Consider the following 25,447-nt stretch of genomic DNA (forward strand, 5'->3'; position numbering starts at 1 on the left):
AAACACATGTAGACACAAGATATGAGTGGAAACCCATAAAGGGAGAAAACAATGAATTTTATTCTTATAATGTAAATGCAAGCACCCACTCCAATTTTATATTAGCTTTTGTAGGCACCCAAAAACAAGAGGCTTCAAACACTCTTTTATTTTGCAAGATACAACTTGTTGAAACACCAAATCCCACTTTCTAGAAGCTCTAACTTGCTCATTTTTAGGCTACTACCTGAAAGGAGACACAATCCCCTAAACAGTAAAGTTTTATTTTTTTGGCTTACCTGGTCTTTAAATTTTGAATTTTGAATTCTCTTTGACTATGTTATGTACTCTATGTATTCCCCCTTTGTAGGTTTTTATCCCTTCTCCTCTTCCTCAATTGTGATTTACATCCACTCTTTTTCCTTTTTCTCTCTTTACCAGGAAATTCATGAACTAGGACTCACAAAAACAAATCCTCTAACAACTCTACATTCAAAAATCTATTTTTATATAATCCATTGTCTCTTTCTATTCCAACATAGGGATTTGAAATTGAAAATTTGTCTCTTTCTATTCCAAATGTATCTCTTTGTGGTTCACCCATTCGTTTCTCATTTTTTCTCAAAGTATTTGTCTTTTGACATAGTTCGAATCAATATCTGCATAAACAAATTCCTAGCAAGAAAATGAATAGTCTTCAACATTTGAAATTTGCAACTTTGATAGTTCCAGGATTGGATTTTCTTTCAAGTTAATAACAAAATAATCATACACTAAAGGAAAAGTAAAAGAGGATTTGCATTTGTCTAGCAACCTACCGTTGGATGTTTGTTGTACCAAATTCTACTTTCTATCCTTATCTCCATGACATGACTTCCTTCTCTTGTTTGCTTGCAATGCATGAACCACTCATCACATATCCATTGACTTCAAAAGGAGGTAAAGAATATTTGCTTTCAAGTTGCAACATTGTAACAAAAAGGGGGATCCTTTTTCATTGCATTTCATAAGGTTCATGAAGTGAATTTGTCACTAGAGAAACTCTGTGCTCCTTTTCTTTCTATGAACAACCAATGGCTAGCTTTTGATTTCATTTCTACAAAACCTTTATAATTTAATATTCAATATTTAGGTCACCATTTCCCATCCAGGCCCTATGGCTATTCTTGATTAAAAGAAATTGAATCTAGGTAAACAGGTTTGCTCTATCTCTAGACTAGCATCATCAGATTGGAATGTATTTGCAGCGGGGGCTTGGAATATAGGAACCTACTATGGATCCCATATTGAATACAATAATTTCTTGTAACATAATAAATTACAAGCTTTTGAAGATTGTCATGTCGAACCATTTCTTAGCTAGTTCTGGTTTAATAATGTAAACTTTGAAATGGGAAATGATACGATCACCCATTTTTTTGAGGTAGCAAAAAAATCAATCGATTTTTAAAGTGTTGATTCAGGAAAAATCTTTTTTCTTTTTTTTTTTACCATATTTCTGACACTTTAAATTTTTTTATGCATCAAATATGAACAATTTTTTTAAAACGTGGTGATTTTCATGTTGAATTTGAAAAGTGTTGATGCAACATCAACCACTTCTTTTATAGGGTTTATTTTTAAGACTTTAAATTTCTTAATGGATTAATTGTGGATAATTTTTTTAAATGTTGGAGATTTTCATGCGGATTTTGAAAAACATTCAACATAAGCATTCACATTTTTTAAGACATTTTTGACCCTTTAAATTTTCTTATATCCTCAGTATGCACAAAGTTTTTTTAAATGTTGATTATTTAACAATTTTTTAAGTTGTCTTATTTCTCTTCTTTTTTTTCGTCCTAGGATTTTAGTTTTTTAAAGGGTTTTCCAAACATGTGTTTTTTTTTCTTTCAATGTTATTTTATAATGAAATTTTAATTTATTTTTTCAAAATAACAAAAATAATAACATTAAAAATATATTAGAAAACAACAAATAGAAAAATATCTATAAAAAAAGACAAAAATCATAAAAGAAAAAACACAATTAAAAAAAAACATAATAAAAAATTTTAAAAACATTAAAAAAAACCATAATTAAAAAAAATAAAAATAAAAAAAATAAAAAAATTGAAGCCCTAGGCTTGGCAGCCCAATTTCGAGAATCGGCTTGGGCCCTAGGTCGATTCTCGAAATTAGTCTGCCAAGCCTTCTCGGAATTAGTCTGCCAAACCTAGGGCACGACATTGCCAGCTGAGCGTAGCAGCCAAGGCAGCCCAACCCAAGGCGCGACTTTGGCAGCTGAGCACAACTGTGAAGACAACCCAGCGCAGGGCCCCTCGGCCACTGGGTTGGGCCGCCTTGGGAGCTGAGCGCTCAGCTACCAAGGCCGCCCAGCCTAGCGGCCGAGCGACCCTAAGCTTTGTAGGTATATTCTGAGAATCGGCCAAGGGCCCTGGTCTATTTTTGGAATCGGCTTTCTAAGCCCAGGGCTTAAAATTTAATAATTTTTTTTTAATTATGTTTTTTTTAATGTTTTTGATTTTTTTTTTTAATTATGTTTTCTTTTCATGAATTGTGATTTTTTTTTTTTTTATGTTTTTTTGTTTCTTTGTAATGTTTTTCCTTTTTATTTTATCTTTCTAATTTATTTTTAATGTTTTATTTTTATTTTTTTGTTGTTTGTTTTTTAGTATTTTTTTTAATTATTATACATTTTTTCCTTTAACTGGTTATTAGTTTATCTTTGACCAAAAATTTATAATGCTTATCCATAGTTTAACATTAGGAATTCAATTTTTGTTATTTTTTATTATTATTTAAATTTATTTATTTGTAAGGTGATTGGTTGAGGTCTTATTATGGGTTGTTTAGTAACTTCCATTTCTATTAGTTACTATTTTTATTTTTTTTTCTTTTTTATGTTTTTTTTTGAATGATAATTTTTTCACAATATTTTCAGTTTAAAATGAATTATTATTATATTAAAAACATATTTTAATAAATTTAATTATAAACAATTTTATATATTAATAAAAATAAAACACACACGCAGAAAGAAATAAAGAAAATAATTTTAACTTCCATGAGGCTAAAGATAGCCTATGAGACAGATTGCTTCGTCATCTTGTTGATTTATTCAACCCTTTTCCTGTGAAGTCTCACAATAAATGCTCTCAACTTCTCGAAAATCTCCTCGTTAAATAGATTATCCCAAGAGCTAGCTGCAAGAATATCTACATGATTTTCCATGTTGTCTTTGAAGGCCTCACATTCTAAAATGAAATGCTTTTCTGTTTCTCCTTTTCCGAATGAACAAAAAATACATATTATTTCCTCCTACATTTCTTTTGGCCTTTTCTAGCACCTTGTTTCACAACGGAGTTGATGAGAATTAGTTCTTAACTGAGAAATAAGAATTTTGGCTCTCCAAGAAATATTGGCCTATATGTTCATTTTTTGTTGATGATTATGAGTGGGATTAAACACTTCAATATAGTACTCTTTCTTTCTCCCTAGCTCCCTATCCCAAGTACGCTTGTGAAACTTATCCAACAAAATTTTTTATCTCTTTACTGGTTATGAGACACGTGTGTAAGCAAATACCCCATTTACTAAACCATTTTTTATTTTGTTGCATCCATGTCTTTTTCCTTTTGCACAATATGTCATTAAAGACAACCTTAGGCATTATGCCCACTTCCATTTGCTCAATATTTTTTAAATACATTATGACACATGCCATAACAATTGCATCAATAGGAGCAACCCCTCTTCCACTTATCAAGATAGCATAAGGAACTGCACTTTCAATTTTGAATTTGTTTGTAATCAAACGCTTCCAAATATGTATGTTAATATAAACAATATTAGTTAATCATATTTCTTAATTTTTGGTGATGACATTCAACAATACAATATTTTATTAGTTATTTTATTTTTGTGATGAAACCTTTGTCTTTTTTATTTTTTTGTTTAATTAAGTTATATTTAAGCTAAGCGGCAGGTACTAGCTACTATGTAGTCTTTGTTTAAAATTGTTTTCGTTTTGGATTAAGTTTTTTATTTTTTAATTAAATTATGCATGTTTCGATTTTTTTTTTTTTTTTTTTTTTTTTATTTATTTATTTGTTTTCACAAGTTAATTTTGTTAATTTTTTATGTTTTTATATATATGATTTTATATTTGTGTTTTTTTTCTTCCATGTTTTTATATTTGTTTTTTTTCTAAGGTTTTTTTTTTTTTTTTTACTTGCTATTATTTTTTAAAATGTTTTGTATTAAGCAAAGTGTTTCCGTAGAAATTGCATAAGAGAATTTTTTTTTATTTGTTTGAATGTTTAATATTTTTGTTTTCTTTTTTTTCATGTTTTTTTAATTTTTTTATGGTTTAATATATACTATCTTTTACTTATTATTATTTTTTAAACTTTTTGTTTTTTTTTCAATGTTTTAACTTTTGTGTTCTTTTATATTTTTCATATATATATATATATATATATATATATATATATATATATATATATATTATTTTATTATATTTTATTTTTTCCTACAGGGTATCAATCCATGACTAGTCACCCAATCTCATTATATCTCAATTTGATTGTTGATTTTAAAGTTTTTATTATAAAGGATCGAGTCTGCCCTAACAATGTGTCAATTTTAGGGTTGGTATTTAAGTTTTCATTACAATGGGTCGAGTTTGCTTACACTGTCTGTAAATTTGATGGTTGACTTTTAAATTTTAGTTGTGATGTGTCAAGTTGTCTTAGGCTAATATTTTAAAGTTGTCATATTTTTAACATTTAGAAAAGAAATTAGTCCTAGTATAATGACTATTTCATTCAAGTTTTCATTTTTAGAGTTTTTTTAGTCACAATTTTTTTCCATAATGTCATGGTTGAATTTTTTTAAACTTTCCAACATTCCAGTATTCCACATCAAAATTTCTCATTTTTAGGTTGTTTTTTTATGTTTTTTGGGGTTTTCTTGCTAGAGTTCTCATTTTGACTTTATAGTTCCTGTCTCAAAGTTTACATTGTTTTTTCATGATAAACATTTTCAAGATCTACAATAAAAATACATTTGTGAAAAACCTACCTTAAGTGAAGGGAATAACCAAAAACACTTATGCACTTGGTATTAAACATTTAGATGTTGGTGTCTAGTAGTACAGACTTACCATCATATCAAAGTGAGAACAATTCCTCCAAGGCATAACAATAATGTTTTTGGGATTCATTTCTTTCGCTAAATGTACGAAGTATTGAAGATTTATATTTTCCCTCTCCTAAACGTAATCCTTATCAAGCAAAACTTCTAACTCTTGATAACTTACCTCAACAACATTCAACAAGTTTCTTCATTGTTGTAATTCATGTCCCTTTTTTGAAGTCTTTGATTTTTGTATTCTTCAAGTACCTAATCCACCCCACATGATATTCATCATGAAATGGAATGATACAAGCTAGCCATAATATTATTGTCCTAAAAATGTGATAAGCATTTTTCATGTCAATTGGATCCATATTAGATCATATGGAGAACAAGGTATAACTTGATCTTGTTGGCATATATTGGATGACCTGCACAAGTGATTACATAAACTCAGTAAAGGTGAGATGTGTCTTTGTCTTTTCTTTGCAACAATGTGGTGTCAAATTGGAACATGGATCCAACATTCCAAAAGATACGAAAACGTCCTCTTACCATTCATAGATAACATTGCTCCAAATGGATATGCCATATTTACCTCCTCAACAATGTTTTTCTCATTGAGATGAACTTCATGAGTTTCAAAATTACAAGAATAACAATGTAAAAATTAAATATGTTGTTTCTATCAGTTAGTTAATAGGTTAAGTAGCTTTAATTGGAGTTGTTGGAACAAATGCTCCCATATTCACTCCTCTGTGATGGCAAGAAAACTCATAATTTCCTTTCACAATAGAGGATATAATTAACTTCTTAATGGTCAAGTGCCCTAGCTCTGGTGTCCTCTATTTGCTTCATTTACTTGAAGTTTCATCAAGTCTACATAGTATTTCTGATAATGGGAGATCCTTTAGTTTACAAATTTGTAAGGTAACACAAGAATGTTTACGCAAGATTCCCTATAAAATTACATTGAACTTTATCATTCTACATGTGTCTTCAAAGCACTTCCTCCACCTTCTTTACAAAAAAAATATACCTTTGCAAATGATTACCCCTGAGAAACAAGCTTAATCTTTAGTTGGTTGAATGCTTGATCATTGTCTTCTTTCTAAACAATGTCAATTCTTCCTTTGACATCAATGGCGACATTACCAACAATTAATTGGATTGTAATTCAACAATTGTGATATTTTTTAGACATAGAGTGATCCAATGGTTAACATTCTCATCTATACTAATGTATATTGATCCATGGCTTAACACCCGATTGGTCCATGATCTCTATCTAATCATGGATAATGACTTATTATGAGAACTAACTTATTAAAAATATTTACTTTCGTATTAAGAAAAATTTCATCAAGTGGTCGCATTGGTTAGGGTCATGGATTGTTTCCCTCTTTGTGTATTTTAACTACATAAAAATATTGTTGTTGTGATCTTTGATCTAGTTGTATGAGTGGTTATCAAAGGTATTTGTTATGTATGGATTATCCTGTTTACTCTAATGTTCTTTAATACATGTGCTACATCACATATTCATTAATTGAAGACTCTGTATTAAGCATTAACATCTTTCCCTAATTACAAAACATCACATTGTGACTATATAACAATTAATAAACATGATTTTTATATCAAATGGACTTTGTAAACCTTCATTTACTTAGGAAATTAAACTCAATATGAACACCATGGTTCACCTACCAAAATAGGGTTTCCAAACCAATGAACTATATTTGATAGAGTACTCTCTACAATATTTTATCAAAAAATTAATATAAAAAATGTTATTAAAAAATAAAAAATAAATTAAAACATCTATATATATATATATAAACCATTATTATTTAAATTTATTTTAATGTCATATGTATATTATGATTTTTTTCTCAAAAATGATTTGAAACTTTATTAATAAATACAAAATTACAATATAAGAATTTGAATTGAAATGATGTATTATTTTTATTACTTTTTAATTTTTACTATTTCTTAATTGAATTGACATTATCATTCTTTTTTTGCATTTAACCCTTGATTTTACAATAATTAGAACATTTCACTCCTATTACTTTGTACAACATCTTTGATTTCAAATACTTTATATTTGTGGCACATCTTAGAGTCCATTATTAGGGAGAAGTGTAATTCCTTCCTAGATTAATACATGTACCTTTTAAAATAAGTATAAAATATTCACTAAATACTAAAAGACAAAAATAAATATACATATCAATATATTTTAGTTAAAAACAGAATTATTAAACAACAAATTCTTTACAACCTAATATGAAAAAGTTGTTGTAGTAATGCTTTAGATGAATATTAAAAAAATAAAAGATAAAAAATGTCTAGTGAGCAATGTATTATATTGTAATTTTTTTCTTATTAATAAAATGATAAACAATAAAAAAATTACAAAATGCATATCATAATAAAGTAAATTTAAATTATAATAATTCATCTTTATAATTATGATATTTCAAAACATATGATTAAAATACATATAAAATTTAATTAATAAATATATAATTAGAAACAAAAATATATTTATAAGTAAAAATATATACAATATATAAATAATAATTATAAACTAATAATTATTTTATCCCATACGAATATATCTTTCCCCAATTTTATATTTAGTTTTTTTTTACCTTCTATCGTGTAAGTAAAACTAAAATTAAATTAAATCTATGTTAATGTTAAATTATTATTATATTTTTTAATTCTTAATAACCTTTTTATACAACATATCAAAATTACACAACTCTCTAAAAACACCTTTCTTTTCCACCGACAAAAACTTCATATTATATATAGAAGTTTATAAAATAATTGCAATGATGTTTAAAATTTAATAGATTTTTGCATAGTTACCCAATAAATTTAATAGATTTTTGCATAGTTACCAAGATTGGCAGTACTGGCAAAAAAACATTTGGCAAATTCGCATATTCCGTTTGGTAAAGTTAATAATTCGGTACGGTTTGGTACCGTTAATAATTCGGCCAATTTGAATTCGGTACGGAGCATTTCTTTGACGGACGTAATTTTGGATAATTTTGGAAGCAATAAGTATGCCACAAACGTGGTCCGGTCTTGGGAAGATTACAAGTTTGGGCTGGACAATATATGGAAAGGGAATAATTTTTTTATCTGAAAAAATAATATAAAAAAATATTATATTAATAATTTTTATATAAAAATAGTAGAAATAAATTATAAAATGAGAAATTACAGTATAAAAATAATAAAATTATTTTAATAAAAAATAAAAAATAAATAATTGATTAATTTTTATGATGATGATGATGATGATGATTAACGTCCATTGAGACCAAATAATGGTCTATCGGACCTAAAGAAACAAATTATCTATGTTGATTTAAGATTTTATTCCTATGCTCAAAAAGCTTGGAGAGAAGCCTCCCGAGCTCACTATAATTGTGACATTGTAAAAGGTTAGGAAGGTCAGTATTGTAACAAAGATTGTGAAACTGAGATCTAATGTGGTTATACGCAGGGCATTCTATGAGGAAGTGGTTTTCATCCTCGATGTTCCTATTCTCACATATATGGCAAATCCTTTCCGTCCATGGCGTTTTAGGAACTGCCCAACGACCTGTTTCACTATGGAGCTCATGAGAATTCGTTCTAATCTTTGCTATATTAGTTTTCTTCTTTGAGCTAGTTAAAATAGAGAGATACTTTTGATCTTCTAGGGTGGGGTTGATGACTTTCTTATAATAACTTAATTTTCTTTTAGCCGCTAAGTCTTTCTCACACCACATTTTTTCTTTGAACTTAGAAGTAACAATATCTTTAATGTTATTTATGTTTTGCAATGCATCATTTTCGTTGATCTCCCAATAGTTTAACCAGGCCCTTGTGTCTTTATGCCACCCTCGATTGAGCCTTAGGTGGTTTTGGCTAGAATTTAAAGCTAGCTTAGGAAGTCTATGATCGTCTATGTTACTGATTTTGTGCTTGTACAACAGAAACCTAAGCATAGCTACGCTCTCAATAGGGGAAAGACCTGCTTCTATAAGGAGAATAGGATAGGGTGTATTACTTTTAATTTTCAGGTTATAAGTTATAAAACGCTTCTGGATTTGCTCAATCTTTCTCCATGATTCTCTGGAAATGCTGCAACCCCAAACCTCACAGCCATATAAGATAACAGGAGTGACTAAAGTTTCAAAGAGGAACTTCTTTTTATCCCACATTACAAGGTTTGCTATTTTACAATTATTTTCAAGACCAAAGTAAGCTTTCCACCCCCCATTAAACCTTTTCTCAATGCTATGGTTCCAGTTGAGCTTGTGATGAATATCAATTCCTAGGTACTTGTAAGAATACACTTCCTCCAAGTTATTATTGTCATACATAAAATTAGCATAAGTGTCCTTCTTGGATTTGATAATCATAACTTTTGTTTTGTCAGTGTTAACAGTCATACCCATGGTAGAGCAGAAATCCTCAAGAAGCCTGAGTTGCTTATTAAGATCAGACGGGCACCTTGCCAAAAGAACAATATCGTTAGCATAAAGAAGAAGGATGACGACTATCCCAGCTAAGATCGTGCCATCACATCCTGCTTCCTCTAAATAGCCTTCATTATATTAAAAAAGATTATAGAATAATTTAATTTTTATATTCAATTTAATTTTTTATCTATATTTCGATTTTATATTAAACTCTAGTTTTATGTTTTGTAGTTCAAATTATTAGGTTTTAGTTTTACATGTTTTTCTAGTTTACAATAATAAAAAATTTAATGTATTTTAATTTTTATTATTTCAAAACACTATGTAGTTTTATTTGTTGATTTTGATGCAAACACTATGAAAATTTCTACAATGCATGTATGGGTAAGATTCCATAATCTCTCTCTACATTTTTGGCATAACAAAGTTTTAAGAGCCATTGGCAATTCCTTGGGGAAATTCCTAAAAATTGATGAAAACAGAGTAAGCAGGGGAATTTTCACATTTGCCAGGATTTGCGTAGAAGTGGACCTGAGTCAGGGACTGCCTGAACACATCACATTGAACTACAACAATTCTCTGAGGATTCAACCACTCAACTATGAGAAGACTGCATTTAGATGCCGTAGCTGCATGCAAACTAGACATCTCCAATTCAACTGTCCACTGTCCAGAAAGGACCCCAAAGGAAAAAAGAAACAACAAAAAAGCCCAAAGGCTGGCAGCAGACTTATGGAAGAAGAGGACATGCAGACAGAACCTACAGAAAACCAAACAAAAACTAATATTTATCTGGGGCAGAAAAATACTCAAGAGGAAATTACCCCGTCTCTGGGGCCAAACAATATACAACAGCATCAAGAATCTCAGATGGAAGTAAGCGGCATAAAAAGAACTCACGGATCTGAAGGATCTGAATCCGACAAAGAACTTCCATTGAATGCACTGGAAAACTAGTTGGCCACTATTACACCCTCCCCCGACAAGGAACTTCCATTGAATGCACTGGAAAACTAGCTGGCCACTATTACACCCTCCCCAGACTCGGAAGGTTGCAGGAGGGTGGAGAAGAAGAAGGGTAGAAAAGCATAGGCCTACTAAATTTTATTTGTCATTTATTGTAACTTTTGTTCTCTTTATGAACAGCCTATCTACATATGCTTCTAGCGTCTACAACATGTAATTTTTTCATATAAATAAAATTACATCCTTTTTTCTAAGAAAAAAAGAAAGACATACTATAATTCTTAAATTTAAAATACAAAAATATATACATATATGTCTAAAATACATTTCTCTTATAACTTTTCCCATTTAACAAACCTATCCGTTCTCTTTCCACTCATTACGCCGTAAGGCGTTCCCTTATGAAATGAACTACCCAAACTGCTTGCGTGTAAAAATGTGTGCCATTCGATTTTGTTGTTAGACGATTAAGTAATCGTTAACCGTTGATCTGAATTGAACCATGCCAGCCGTGACGCTTGTTACTGGGTCGTTCAACATTCCACGATGTTTCGTCTCTCTGGCTCACTCTGTATCGGAATATGCAAGGAAAATTATAGGAAGACATCCATTCAACTCCTGTACCAGGGGTTGCCAATGGTCTGGGTAAATTGTTCTACTACCTCGGATTTTCTTTTGGGAGACGCTAGATGCATAGAAGATGGTTGGCTGTGGATAGAGCCCTCATCATTCAACCATTTTTATTCACCGTGTCACTGTGCAAGATTGTAAGGGCTTTAACCGTAGAGATAATGTTTTTTTTTGGGGCGGTTCTTGCTTGTTTGGTTTTGACGCGATTTTTATCCGTATCAATGTGTTGCAGTTACATATTCTGAAGGCATGCTTGTTTTGCCCTTGCGATTTTATTTTGTATTTTGTGGCTGTATGGAGGGCAGAAGAGTCGTTAGAGATAAATTCTGTGTAGCCCATTGTGAATGGAGGTGAAGATATGAATTTGTTTTTCAATTTATAATATATTCAGATATGTTAGCAGTGGCATTGTCCTGAAATCGATGCTGGGTGATTTCCTCTTTGGCCTGAACAAGTTTTCCCATTTCAAGGTTCAAACTGGAAGCTCCAGGATGGATGATTTGAACTATCTCGCCAAGGATGGCAAAATTGGCAGAGCTCTGCTCATTTTTTCCGGCCTTCTTGAAGTCATCGAGCTCTGCCAAGAGGGCAGATGCCCACGATTCAGCACAGCTCATTTCATCTTCGTTATTCTCATCCATATGTACAGTAGATGCCACGCTGCTGGCATTATCTACTGAATGGCGAGAATGGGAACGGCGGGGAGATTTCAAGGTGGGTAATTTTGATGCAGAGAGCTGGAGGAGGTCATGGTCCAACAAGTTTTTGCTTGAATCAGGTGAGGCTGGACACGGCTTGGTTAATGATGATCTGCTTGGCTGGGATATATTCTTGCCCTTCTTGCCCACTAATCCTCTCAGCCTCTGGCATTCTGATTGGAGCTGAGCAATCTTTCTGACATTCTCCAGGTATTGCATGTGGGAAACCTCTGCAGCTTTCATGGAGTGCTCCCTCTCTTCGCTCCGGATTTCAATTTCCTTGTTAAGCAAGTGAAGTTCATACTTCAAACGAGACTTTTCCTTTTCTGCAATCTCCAGTTTCATCTCCATGGTGCGTAATTCATCTTGGGATCTCCTTTTGGAGTGGAGGACGTCTTGGTATGATGTGAAGAGAAGATTCTTTTCGGATTTCACCTTATCGATCTCTTCCCTGCCCAATTGAAGTTCTATCTGGCATTCATTCAAGGATCTTTTCAGTTCAACCTTCTCTGCAATTGCGACCTCCAGCTCACGCTTTGAAGTTGCCGCTTCAGCTTGAGCAGTTTCCCATCCTACCTCGAAAACAAAAAGAAAAGAATGTATTATCAAATTTCAAGGATTGTTTTTTCACTGGGTGGGGTAATCTACAATAGAACGCCACTGGATGCATGAAATTGAGTATGATCCAAACAATCTGGGGCTCATAAAATACACCACAGGATAATTGGAACTTAGTGCCATGTGAAGTAATTGAAGGTTATGTGGAAATAAGCAATTGAAACCCACAAATTCTTAATTATTATTTATTCATGTGATGCAAAGGGGTTTTAGAGAAATAGGTTCGGTTTACCTGTATATTTTTATATGCATTAGATAATGCTCGTAATGTTGGTAGTGATAAATATACTTCATAATGTTGGTAGTGATAAATATACTTCATCTGTTATATAAGGTTTTCTCTATAGTCTAATTTGTTTAAAATTTAATAGAGATTTATTGAAATTATATTTTAAATTGTGAAATTTTTATAATCTAAGTACTTAAAATTTTTCAAAATACTGGATTTATATATACTATCACAAACTCATATTAAAAAATAAATATCAAAATTTAACATATTTTTTTTTTTCTAACCAAATTCTAACTAAAAACTTTAAATATTTAAATAACAAAATAATAATATGGTCGACCCAACTTACCTACATACAACCCATACCAGAGTAAGGCATTTGTCCAACATATTTGGTTAGCAATATCTTATGTTTTCTCTATTATTTCTTTTGCCTGCCCTCATATATATAAAAGAAAGTAGAATCGATTCAATTGGAAAAAAAAAGCATATGAAATTATTCAAAACCAACCTATATGATTTATCTATAACAGGTGAATTTATTTAAAGATATTATATATGATTTATCTAATTGTAATATTCAATATTATTCATATATTTATTCACAAAAGTTAATTAAACTTTTAGATTTATATGGTTTATGGTTTTAACTAAGTTAAATTGTGTAAAGTAGAATAAAACCTACCATGTTTAAGATGAACACTCTACCTATTATCAAAGATAAAAAAGCGTTTTTAGAAAAATGAGAAAGTGGATTGCTGAGAAATAAAATTTTATTCCTTAATACTCTCTATTCTCATCTTAAGCACTATCTATTTTTATTTGATACTCTCTATTCTCATCTTAAGCACTCTCTTAAATTTAACATGGAGAATCAAAGAAATTTCACAACTAGGCGAAGCATTTGTGTTGGTAAGTGAGACTCTTTCTAAGAAGCAATTCTGACAGCCAGGTGACAAACTACTGGGTCAAGGAGAAGATATACAAGGTCTATAATCTATTTTTCGAGGCATCAAACTTTGCCATCATATTCAAAAACACTCGCACATACTCACTGACAGAAACACGTTACACATTGTGGAGAAGAAAACTCAGAAAACATATATATTCAGCTCACAAGTAAACAACCACAAATCATCACCTAGAATGAATCTCAATCGAAGAAGTTACACAACCAGGTCAACCAATTTGATATTGACTAAACCATTTTGACACAATCTCTGGAACGTGCTTGCTTCTTCAGCTCACTGATCGCATAGTGAAATTGAAGATATAAACAATCCTGAGGTGTATCCTAACCCTGCCTGTAAATGGGTAGAAGATTGTTACCTGAAACTGCCTCTTCCAAAAGTTTTTCACGCTGCTTCACCATATCTTCTTTGCTTTCTGTTGCCAATTCTTCCTCCAAGTGCACTTCCTGCTACACCAATAATATAGAACATCAAAAATCATTTCAAAGCATTAAATCTATATAAAATGAGTTCTGATATATAAGAAATTAATGCCCCACCTCATGAGTCTGACCAGACGAGCAGGTAACATTAGGCTTCTCTTCTTCCCTTTCCTCCTGCTTCTTTTTCCATGGCCAATTTTTTCGACCCATCTGGTTATACAAACATGAAATACAAAAAAAGCTGGTTCATCTACCCAATTTCTTCAAGCTTTGTCACAATGAAACTTAACATAATAAAATTAAGGAAAGCCAAATTCCTTGTGCTTCGTTGCAGCTTTGTCTATCTAAATGTAATAAAGTGCATCATCCATAGTTACCTGCACTGCACCCTGATCAAGTACTGTTGCAGAATGTCAAATGACAGGACAGTATTGTTATTTTTGTTGGAAATATGTCATTATAGTTGGATTCGATTCATCTTCTTCAAGAAATGTGTAGGCAAAAGTTATTTATTCCCGGGCTGACGAACTTTCAAAGGATCGCTTCCTCTGGCTAAGGTTGGAAGAATATCATAAAACAAAAAAGCATGGAGGTCCAACACTAAAGTTGAAAAAAAAAAATCCAAAGATACGCTACCCACAGGGAAAAAATGGCAGGGGAACCAAACAGAAAGAGTTCATCACGCATCTGCCACCTTTTTATGACTTTACTTCATCTCAAGGGACCTGGAAGACAATACACATGGATACTTAACCAAAAGGCAAATCTTTGTTACTATTTTAATGGAAAGTTTGGAAGTTGGTTTAATCAAACCAAAATCTTAGAATGCAGTAAGAAGCACACTAGCTTACAATTAATTAATAAGCACAAAAAGAAAAAGAAAAAAAAGTATGTTATGTATTCTTCCTTTGCCGAAAGCAAAAATTGTGAGTTTTTCTCACAACAAAGCCCCCACATGTTATAAAATTTTTTGTTTGACATGAAATTTATGTCAACGGAAGTGGCTCACCATGCTCACAGTTTCTCCTGTGACATTTACAGACTGTCACAATAATTCTTCATACATAGCATCCATTAGAGCTTCTCCCATTATATATATCTTAAGTTTTGTCTTATTTTCATAGATTAAGATTTGAATTCAAGATTTCTAATTCGGTTTCGGTTTGGTTTCATTTTTACAGACATTGCCAATTAAACTACACCAAACTGACATTTTTATATTCAAATTTTCAACTTCACTCCAGTTTCATATTCTTTATAGCGTTATAAGGTATATATTTTTACACTTCTCTTCAGTTTCATATTCTTTATAGCGTTATAAGGTATATATTTTTACACTTCTCTTCAGTTTCATATTCTTTATAGCTTTATATTCTTTATAGCGTTATAAGGTATATATTTTTACACTTCTCTTCAGTTTCATATTCTTTATAGCTTTATAGGGTATATATTTTTACACTTCTCTTCATTTTCATACTCCGGTTTTCTTTCTTAGACAATGTGACACTCCGAAGTCAGTTTTCATATTCAGATTTGCATTCCTGTGACACTTTCACTTCAGTTTCATGTTCAAATGTGCACTGTCAACTCAGTTAATCAGATTTGCATGTTTAAATAAGGTTTGAGTTGTAATATTTATTGGTAAAGCATATAGAGTATCTTTGACTCACCTATATTTAACATTTCAATGAGCGCAATTCCAATTAATAGAGAAAGCATAAAACTTTAAGCATCTATCTTATTTCTATGTGTAATATTATAAAATGGTGAATCATTTTTTAAGTTTATTTATATGTTTATTTAATTACGCTATAAGGCGTTCTCTCTGAAAGGAACTCTCCTCCATGCCGCAGTGTCTCGTTATTGTTGGGACTCTGGACACCACATATCTCCACAATGGTATGATATTGTCCACTTTGGGCCTAAGCCCTTATGGGTTTGTTTTTGGGCTTTACCCCAAAAGGCCTCATACCAATGGAGATATTTGTTCATCCTTATATACCCATGATCCTTCCCACTTCTACCACTTCTAATCAATGTGGGACTTTGTTCGTATACCCAACAATCCTCCCCTCGAACAAAGGACCATCGAGCCTCCCCTCAAACCATCCGCAGGATTCTCCCCTCTCTACCAACCAGGATTCTCCGCTCCAATGCGTTGGAAGCACACGCCTTACATGGTAGCACCACCTGTCTCGAGAGCTTGCTCCATCCCAGGTCAACTCCTCTTCACCGTGTGTTCCCCAACACGTCCATGAAGAATCCGGAGCACACCGCCTGTTTAACCGAGCTCATCCACAGGCTTACGGGGGCTCACCATCTTTGTTCGGCATTCCGAGGATTCATCCACTTGGGTAACCTCGAACTTGGCTCTGATACCACTTGTTGGGACTCTGGACACCACATATCTCCACAATGGTATGATATTGTCCACTTTGGGCCTAAGCCCTTATGGGTTTGTTTTTGGGCTTTACCCCAAAAGGCCTCATACCAATGGAGATATTTGTTCATCCTTATATACCCATGATCCTTCCCACTTCTACCACTTCTAATCAATGTGGGACTTTGTTCGTATACCCAACAGTTATGAGCCCTTAGATCGATTGTTAGACGATGGAATAAACTCCAGCCATGAGATCATCAGTGAAAAATGTTGTAAACGGTTTAGTTTATTGGAATGTCGTCAATGACAATTGTCACTCAATGATGGGCCTTCCCATCAATTCTGCCATCCCTTCTTCATTTCCATTCCCCCTCTTCTTCCATTAATTCCCTCGCCGCTCTTTCCGCTTCCTCTCTCTTCACCAATGCATCTGCGCCCTTCTACGCTTCAATGCCCACCTTCATCTCCTTCACTAGAAGGAAGCCATTCATTTTCAGCCATTCATTCTCTGTTCAGCAAAGAGAGGCCAAGCGATCATCGGCACTCCATGTAAGATGCTTTCGATCGTTGAATTCCAACCGCAATGAAAAAAGAAACCGTCTGTGGATGGATGAGAGAGGACAACAATCTGAGGTGAGAGATCCAAGGTGAAGGCCTTGGAAGTTTTTTCATATTCCCAATAGCAGGATTACATACATAGAGATTATGCTCCGTGCAATTATGGTAACAACATAAGATTTCACTGACACAAACACAGCAAACCCCAGATTTAACAGCCATACCCAAGATATTATCACTGGAAGGAATCTCAGGGAAAAGATTAAAGTTCTTGAAACGAAATGGTTGAAACTCCATCGGAAGTTTGAACAAAACTGAATTTCTTTCCGCACACCACAGCTCTGCAGCCCTCCCACCATTGTAGCATTCACGTTTTATTAAAAAAACAGGGGCACGGAATACCTGGTTTTGGTTGGAGAGCAGATAATTCCAGCATTTGTACGTTTGAACAAAACTGAATTTCTTTCCGCACACCACAGCTCTGCAGCCCTCCCACCATTGTAGCATTCACGTTTTATTAAAAAAACAGGGGCACGGAATACCTGGTTTTGGTTGGAGAGCAGATAATTCCAGCGTTTACAAACAATCCTTAACCTGTTTATGCTCAGAAAAGGTAAGCGTGAAAAAATTTCACTCAACAAATCCTCCGGGAATTCTTTACCTGTATCTCCAGAAACAGTTAATTTTTCCTCCGGGAATTCTTTACCTGTATCTCCAGAAACAGACATTTTTCTCTCTGTATGTCTTATTTCAGAGTTGTTGTCCTTTTTCACCTCTTTTGCAATTGCAACTGTTAAACTATATAAAACTCTGATATTGCAAGGGTTACAATTATTAGTGTTTGACAAATGCAGAGAAAAAGCGTGGAGGTAATGCAATGGCAGTTTGTAGCCAATTGTAGCCATTCCGAATTGCAACAGAGAGATTATCTACAGCCAAGTCGCTTCCACCTTGCGTTAATTAGGCAGTTACGACTCAATTCGGCATGTTGTTCACCTGAGTTTTCTCCATGTTCATTTGAGGCGAAATCCAACATGGGTGTACCGTAAAAATCGATTATGAAAGCGCAGACAATAAATGAAAAGGATGTGAGAGCATCTTGCACTAATATTTTAGCTTTCTCCAATAGTAAGGGCATGCGTACAAAAATGTTCATCTCGGCATGATCCCCTTCGATCTGAACATCAGGGAGCTCTATGAAGCGGATCATGTCCCTTGACGAAGATGGTAGGGTGTGGTGAGGACAGCCGTCCATCCATATGGCGGTGAAGAAGGTGACAGAAAAGCCATGGTACACAGTCAGCCGCTTTGCAAGCTCGAGCAGTGGGATGTGATGGCCCGACCCAAACCCAGGGAAGATTGCGACATGAGGCTTTTGGCTCCGCTCTTGCGACTCCATGAATGTCTCTATATTCCAACAAGCAAATGCCAATATTTGAAGGGTGGGTTCTATAATGATGAAGCAGAATTTATAGTTATAAAACAAATGTATGACATTCACCCATTTTAGCACAACTTGTCATCTCATTTCAGGCCAAAAGTTTGGAGGTTTAATCCGAACTTGCAGGAGACCAGGAGGACGAAGAGGAGCATGAGGAGGACGAAGAGAAGCATTGAGGTCCATGGCGTCTGATTCATCTGCAACCTTCAAGCCTTTTGGAGTTCTCTTTGTTTGCCTTGGTGAGTATCATCCATCCAATGATTCAACGAGTGAGTTCGGTATCGGTCATTGTTCGAAATAATGATTCCATAACGTCTACCGTTATTGTCAGCCATCCAATTGTAGAAGCTTATAGTATATTGTACACTAAAGATCCAAAGCCTGAAGCCAAGCATAATTCTCTGTATCATGCCTGACTTGAGCTAACTAAATTTTTGTAGTCCTATTCAATTCAACTAAAGGAGCTAGGTTCTTTGTAGCTTCTATATTATTAAAAACCCAGACCCAATTTCTCATCTATGTTTCTATTAGAACAAATCATAATAAACTGGCACTCGAGATTTTTACAGTCATAAAATGCACCCAATGATTACAGAGAGAAAATTTTAAGGACCAACTGTTGACAAAATCCTGACATTTTTTTACGATAAAACCAGATCTGATCTGAGTAAAATTGCTAGAGAAATTAACATGGAGTCTAGGGGCTAAATGCCAACTCTTTATTGGGTGGAAGCTGCGGGGCAGCTGAGGTTGTTAGTTAGGGTACAACTTTTCCATGATGACACAAGATAAAGAAATGGTACATTAACGGGGATCTAGGTCCTCGTGAATAAGGAGGGCCTAATTACTATATACAAGAGATTATTATAGCCATTCTCACACAGTTGTGTATGATTTTTCAATATTTTGGTTATTAAGAGATATTTTCCTATTTCTAAAGAGATGTAGATGTGTCTCATCATTATTATACTTTTGAGCCACACTGCCTTTCTATATTTGATGTATTTAGTATTTTTCTAGTTATTTCTGGTAACTTGGAGCATTACATCAAGGCCCAACCTTGGATGTGGAAGAGAGGGGAAGGGAAATCTCACCTCAGAAAGGCCTTGGCTTTGTCTCAACTATTTTCCCCATCATACAACCCCTGAAAGTAGATGCTTTGATGATCAATCTTAATGGACTAGGGCTTATCCTTTATCAAATAAGCCTTCTGCTTCTAAGGAAGAAATCAAATCAAAGGCTGTCGTGTGCGGAGGGCCATTGAAACAAGGGTCCGACTCTTGACATGATCACTTTGTTTGCTACTTCCAATTGCCTGAACTTTCTAAGTTCAATGGTCAATTTACTGCTTCCATAAGGTCTCTCCATAGTATGTATTTTCTAGATTATTTTTGTGTGTTTCTGGTTGTCATTTTCATGTCAAAACAGAGCTGGTCACCAAGGAGTGTGGCTCATTATGCTCTCTGCACTCAATGTTTGTGTCTCTAGTCATTAAATCTAGCTGAAACATTTTAGTGGAATCCAGGGCCAAGGATTTGGTTTCCATCTTTTTGTTTTTAGTGCTGAGTGATGCATTTCAGTTTTATTTAAACACGTGAGCCTGCTTCATGTTTACATAAGTTGTTGAGTTTATAATGATACACATTTTTTAATATTTAATCATGAGTTCAACTTACCAGTAGAAAATGGAACAAAAAGAACAATCACATGAGATAGTATCCACTATAAACTTCTTCATAAAAACTTTGTAGAATAATTACCAATTCATGGTAACTAAATATTTCATGTAGAGTTATGCATTACTTCAGTCCTTTAAAAGCAGAAATTCTAGATGCATTACTTCATTCCTTTACAAAGCAGAAATTCTAGTAACCAGTTACCGTTGATATCTCAATGCTCATGATTGCTTTTTCAGGGCCGTGATGCATATCAATGTCAAGAAGGATAATGATTATTAGCTGTGGAAAAATTATTATCTGATTTGTCAAGGATAATGATTTGTTATCGGCTCCTATTGTTGCAATTGGGGATGATAAAAGCATTGCAAGTTTAGATATCTTAAGTAGTTGAAAAAATATTTGCTAATCTCTCCAGGAAAATAATCTCTTTTTATTCTTGTTCTTGGAAGGCAACATTTGTCGGAGTCTCATTGCAGAGGCTGTATTTCGTGATGCTATGCAGAAAAGGGGATTGACATCAGCATTCAAAATTGACTCTGCTGCAACTATTGACTACAATGAAGTAGGTTCCAGCTTATCATGGGTCAAGGCTAATTGAATTGGTATTTTAAATTTTTTTGTATTATACTGCAATAAATAGGTATCACGTATTAATATGTTGAAATTATTTGAAGGGTGATCCTGCAGATCCCAAGATGAAGAATGTAGCCAAGAAACGTGGAATAGAGATAACTTCTATATCACCTACAGACTTTAAAGAGTTTGATCTAATACTTGCAATGCACAAGCAGAACAAAGGTAAATAAAAAGCATAAACCAATCCTTGATGTTGATGGATGCCATGAGTGTTAATTTTGTGCTAGATTGGATTAGATGACTGAAATAGCAAAATATGGGAGGATCCATACCTGCAAATTTAACCAATCCATGATGTTGATGGATGCCATGAGTGTTAATTTTGTGCTAGATTGGATTAGATGACTGATTTACTTCTCAATAATTGAAATCATTTTTACTGCTTCTGCCAACATGAGATGATAGAGACTCTGCACCTATATCTAATATGTGTATTGCATTTAATGGCGTTCATAGAGACTGAATTGTTTTTCCATGTGAATTCCAGTGGTGATTCTGGTTATACCGGAAATGAAGGAAAATACAATGAAACGTGCTCTCCTGGACAGCTGGTATCCAAACTGGGTGTACGCCATGAAAACAGTTTTAACTCAAACAGAAACAAAGAATTTTTCTAGGTGGCTCTTTGTTGTCAACGCAATCCTGAACTGAAATTTGGTACAAGTTGTATAGGCTTGCATGTGCACCATCGTGACAGAGCTTTTATTAAAGGAGGTGCGACGTGGGGACAAATGTCCCCAGATGTTGATTGTTACATTTCTGCATCTTTTTTAGATTTGCCTATCCCTATGTCGCCATTGCTCTTCAATTTATGCACATTTCTGCATCTTATTTAGATTTTCATATTCCTATGTCACTATTGCTCCTCAATTTATGCACATTTCTGCATTTTATTCAGATTTTCCTATTCCTATGTTGCCATTGCTCCTCAATTTATGCCTTACGGCGTTTCCTTTGCAACATTTGGTGCAAATGCTAGTTGTAATAATTGCTAGTTTATTAAATCAAATGAGACATTAAACGATTCATGGCAAAGGCGTCAGGCGTTACATGTTTGTCAGCTAATTTCTGTATTCAAACGCATAATTCAGATGCATAATTCAAACGTCTTATCCCAACGAAAATAATCATATGATCCCACACCAACCTACACGGCACACTGCGATTATTATTCTTATTGTTATATATCACTGCTTCAGTTGCCTCCAAGGAGCTTTCTGATCTGCTCCACCTCCTGTGAACTGATGGCGAATGACTTGGCCAGCACTTCCTGGGGAACGGCGGGACTGGAAGCGAAAGTGGCCAACGGGATGTTAAGAATACCCGGATTTTGACTGTTGAGTGCATTGATCGTAATTGCGGGCTTCTCTCCAATGTTTTGAGCGAAGTGCAGTGTTCCCTTGGGGAACACAAACACATCGCCAGCTTCCAGATTATGAGAGAAGAGTTTGTTGGTATCTGAACCTACGAAACCAACGGAGAGTTTCCCTTCCATTACGTACAGTATTTCACTGGCTCTGGGATGGATATGAGGAGGTACTACCCCTCCCACAGCCATGTCTATGCGAGCCATGAGTATTCCGAGCGTGTTGAGGCCTGGCATGTTCTGTGTATTAGCCGCAACGATGCTGGCTCCCAGTGGATTGGCTGATGTGTTCCCTGGCGTGCGCAGAACCGATGTCATGAAGTGTTTAGGAGAAGCTTCATTGGGTTTAAGGCAAGGCAACCCGTTCATAAAAACAGAAGAATTGGCGTCAGCCACACAGAAATCCTGCAACGCATCTGGATCTCCATTGATGCTCTCCGTTGCCATCAGAAAAGCTACGAGGAAGAGGAGGGGGAAGCAAGAGGGGATATTGAGGGCCATTGCAACGATTCTAACGATCGTTTGATAATGCTCTGTTTTCTAAAAGGCAGTAAAGTCCAGGTGAACCAAAAAGATTGCATAGTCGGTTGTTACAACATTTCGCTATTTTCAATTGCATGACCCTCACATGCGAGTTTTGGTTGACGGGCTCTGCTTTCAAAAAAGGCGGTAACATCGAGGTGAATCGAAAATGATTGGACGAAATTCATGCTTAATTTCACATGAAAGAAGCATTTTTCTCGGGGAATTCACATGAAAGAAGCATTTTTCCAGGGATTTCACATGAAAGAAGCATTTTTCTCGGGGAATTCACATGAAAGAAGCATTTTTCCAGGGATTTCACATGAAAGAAGCATGTTTTCAGGGAAGAAAGGATTTCACATGAAAGAAGCATGTTTTCAGGGAAGAAAAAACACAGGTTATCCTATTAAAATAGGAAAACAAGCTAAATAAGTTCAGATGTTGACGGTTCACGTAGCATCTCTTACATGTTTAGAATCATAATTGATAGAGGATTCATCATTACATATCCATCTAAATGAAACAAAACTCTCATGTAAATTATACTTAGTTTGTAACATTTATTTACTGGTTATACATAAACTAGAAAGAAAAAGTGCGGATAGTAGCAAAACTACTTGTTTAGCAGTGCCATTCCGTAAAAAAAACTGCAACATAAAAGCTAGGAATGACATGTAAAAAAAAAAAAAAAATATTGATAGAAACGACTCAACATTCCGCAACAAACCGTGGCTTGGAATGTTGGTAGAGACATCGAAGTGAGGCCCTCTTTAGAAAGAGCATCTATTTTCCCTGTAAACACGTTGAAAAGATATATTATGAAATGAAGTCTTCAATACTTTAATCCTGAGCATCTAGTTGGACAGACAAGGGAGGCCAAGGAGGACTTGTCATTGATCTAATCAATGAAGATCCGAGAATCGTCAAAGATATGAATAGGATCAATATTAAGTCTCTCAGCATAGTATAAAAGCCCCACAGTGCAACCACCTCTGCTTTTCTGTTCATACCAACGCCACTGCTCCGAAAGAAATGGTACTGGGTAACTGTGACACCTCGCTGAGGGCACTTCATCCGAATTGCTCACATTGAGCATCTCATAAAAAAACCAGTTGAAAATAGATCATTTGGAACACCAACCAGGGATCTGTTTGGTTTGGTTTTTCCTTGGTTTTTTCAGCCATATTCTCTATATGGTGCATAATCTACATGAAATGTCAAAATGATATTCCTAAAAATAAAAGCATTTGTATACTTCCATAGGCCCCAAATAAAAAAAAGCAAGAGTCCATTGTTCTCTTCATTGAAACATCCATTTGCAACGCTCCTCTATAGAAATAAAAAACCATCATGCTTTTACATTTAGACATTGTAAATCAGGGATCCAAGAGGGCACCCTTATAGAGATAACATGCCCTCTTATAGAGATAACATCTCTTAGGATCTTCAAAACCTCTCTTACACAGGTTTTCCCAAGTGAGGATCTTGTTTTTCCAAACAAGTCATCCAAAAATTTTAATCTTTAAAGGCATATTCCAAGACCAAACACACCTACACCAACATAGTTCCTTTCCGAGAGAGAGTGATATGACTATATGCCTCTAAGACCACTAATTATCCTTGTCCAAAAACACCATTCCAACTAAGATTATGAGAAATCCCCTCCATTTCTAAATCTTTTTCCAGACAAGCCATCCAAAAATTTTAATCTTTAAAAGAATATTCCAAGACCAAGCATAGTCGAACCAACATAGTTCCTTTTAGAGAGAGAGTGATATGATTGTATATCTCTGGGACCACTAATTATCCCTGTTGAAGGACACCCTTCCAACTAAGAGTATCGTCATCATCACTATAAGAAATCCCCTCCATTTGTAAATCCATTATATATCGCTCCCAACATATGCATCCCAGACCCAACCCTCCAACATCTTTTAAAATGGGATATAGTTGCATAAAACCTTAGTCTTCTAAGATCTAAGATATGAAAAAAATGTCCTCGTCATGTTATAATTTGATAATTGTGATAGGCAAGATGTGGTCTCCTCTCATCCTGTTGATGGGATGGATTCCCACTAAAACCTTTGAACCAATCTCAATCTCCCAATGGATATTTCCCAATAGCCATTGTTTTTACTTCATAAATCTATTTCAAATGTATGATTCATTATGTTTGGGAAATTGTCCAAGCCTAAACCATTCCAAGGAAGTCATATTGTTCATATAGTTTTCCTTTAAAATGATATGGCAAATGGCACATCCAAATATGAATCTCCAGAAACTCTTTTCCTATAGTGCCAACCCGAAAATATTGATATCTGTTAATCCTCATCCACAATAATCTTTCAGATTTATAATATCATCCAACCATAGCAAATAATTTTTATTCCCACCCACCGCCCTAGACCAAATGAAATTCGCCATAATAACTTTGTTTTATGGATGATTTGGCTGTACAACAAGACTAAATGCATCCAATAAATTAAAATGCTCTGTAGCACGGATTTCACAAGAATTAATATCCTACACATAGTTAGTCATTAGCCATATGTGAACCTTGTAAACCCTGTGAGATAGTGTGCATTCAAATTTGTTAATAAGCCATTGCTTGTTTATTATAAAATAAGCGTTTGGCTTCGTTTTGAAACCAAGGTAGGTGAAACCTTTTTTCAAGAGTGATTAATCCAACCATAAAGATGTTTTCGCAACTGC

General features: G+C 34.1%; 1 protein-coding gene and 1 pseudogene across 1 annotated transcript; one reads left to right on the forward strand and one right to left on the reverse strand.

The window, feature by feature from the left end:
* Nucleotides 1-18,713: 18,713 nt before the first annotated feature.
* Nucleotides 18,714-21,498, forward strand: LOC149185925 (uncharacterized). Its single transcript, XM_089409177.1, has 4 exons — nucleotides 18,714-18,771; nucleotides 20,661-20,773; nucleotides 20,886-21,009; nucleotides 21,335-21,498. The coding sequence occupies exons 1-4, from the start codon at nucleotides 18,714-18,716 to the stop codon at nucleotides 21,496-21,498; spliced, it is 459 nt and encodes a 152-aa protein (XP_089265303.1).
* A 352-nt stretch (nucleotides 21,499-21,850) lies between these two features.
* Nucleotides 21,851-22,779, reverse strand: LOC149185926 (germin-like protein 1-1 pseudogene; annotated as a pseudogene).
* Nucleotides 22,780-25,447: the final 2,668 nt, after the last annotated feature.

The sequence above is a fragment of the Pinus tabuliformis genome, chromosome 3_1 (assembly GCF_031772625.1).
Source record: "Pinus tabuliformis cultivar Carrire ecotype Pingquan chromosome 3_1, CPIR1, whole genome shotgun sequence".
Taxonomy (NCBI): domain Eukaryota; kingdom Viridiplantae; phylum Streptophyta; class Pinopsida; order Pinales; family Pinaceae; genus Pinus; species Pinus tabuliformis.

Bases quoted from the DNA above. Each gene is read 5' to 3' on its own strand.
- LOC149185925 (XM_089409177.1), top strand. From the start codon at position 18,714: ATGGCGTCTGATTCATCTGCAACCTTCAAGCCTTTTGGAGTTCTCTTT. The intron at 18,772-20,660 runs GTGAGTATCATC...TGTTCTTGGAAG, and splicing joins AGTTCTCTTTGTTTGCCTTG to GCAACATTTGTCGGAGTCTC. The intron at 21,010-21,334 runs GTAAATAAAAAG...TGTGAATTCCAG, and splicing joins AATGCACAAGCAGAACAAAG to TGGTGATTCTGGTTATACCG.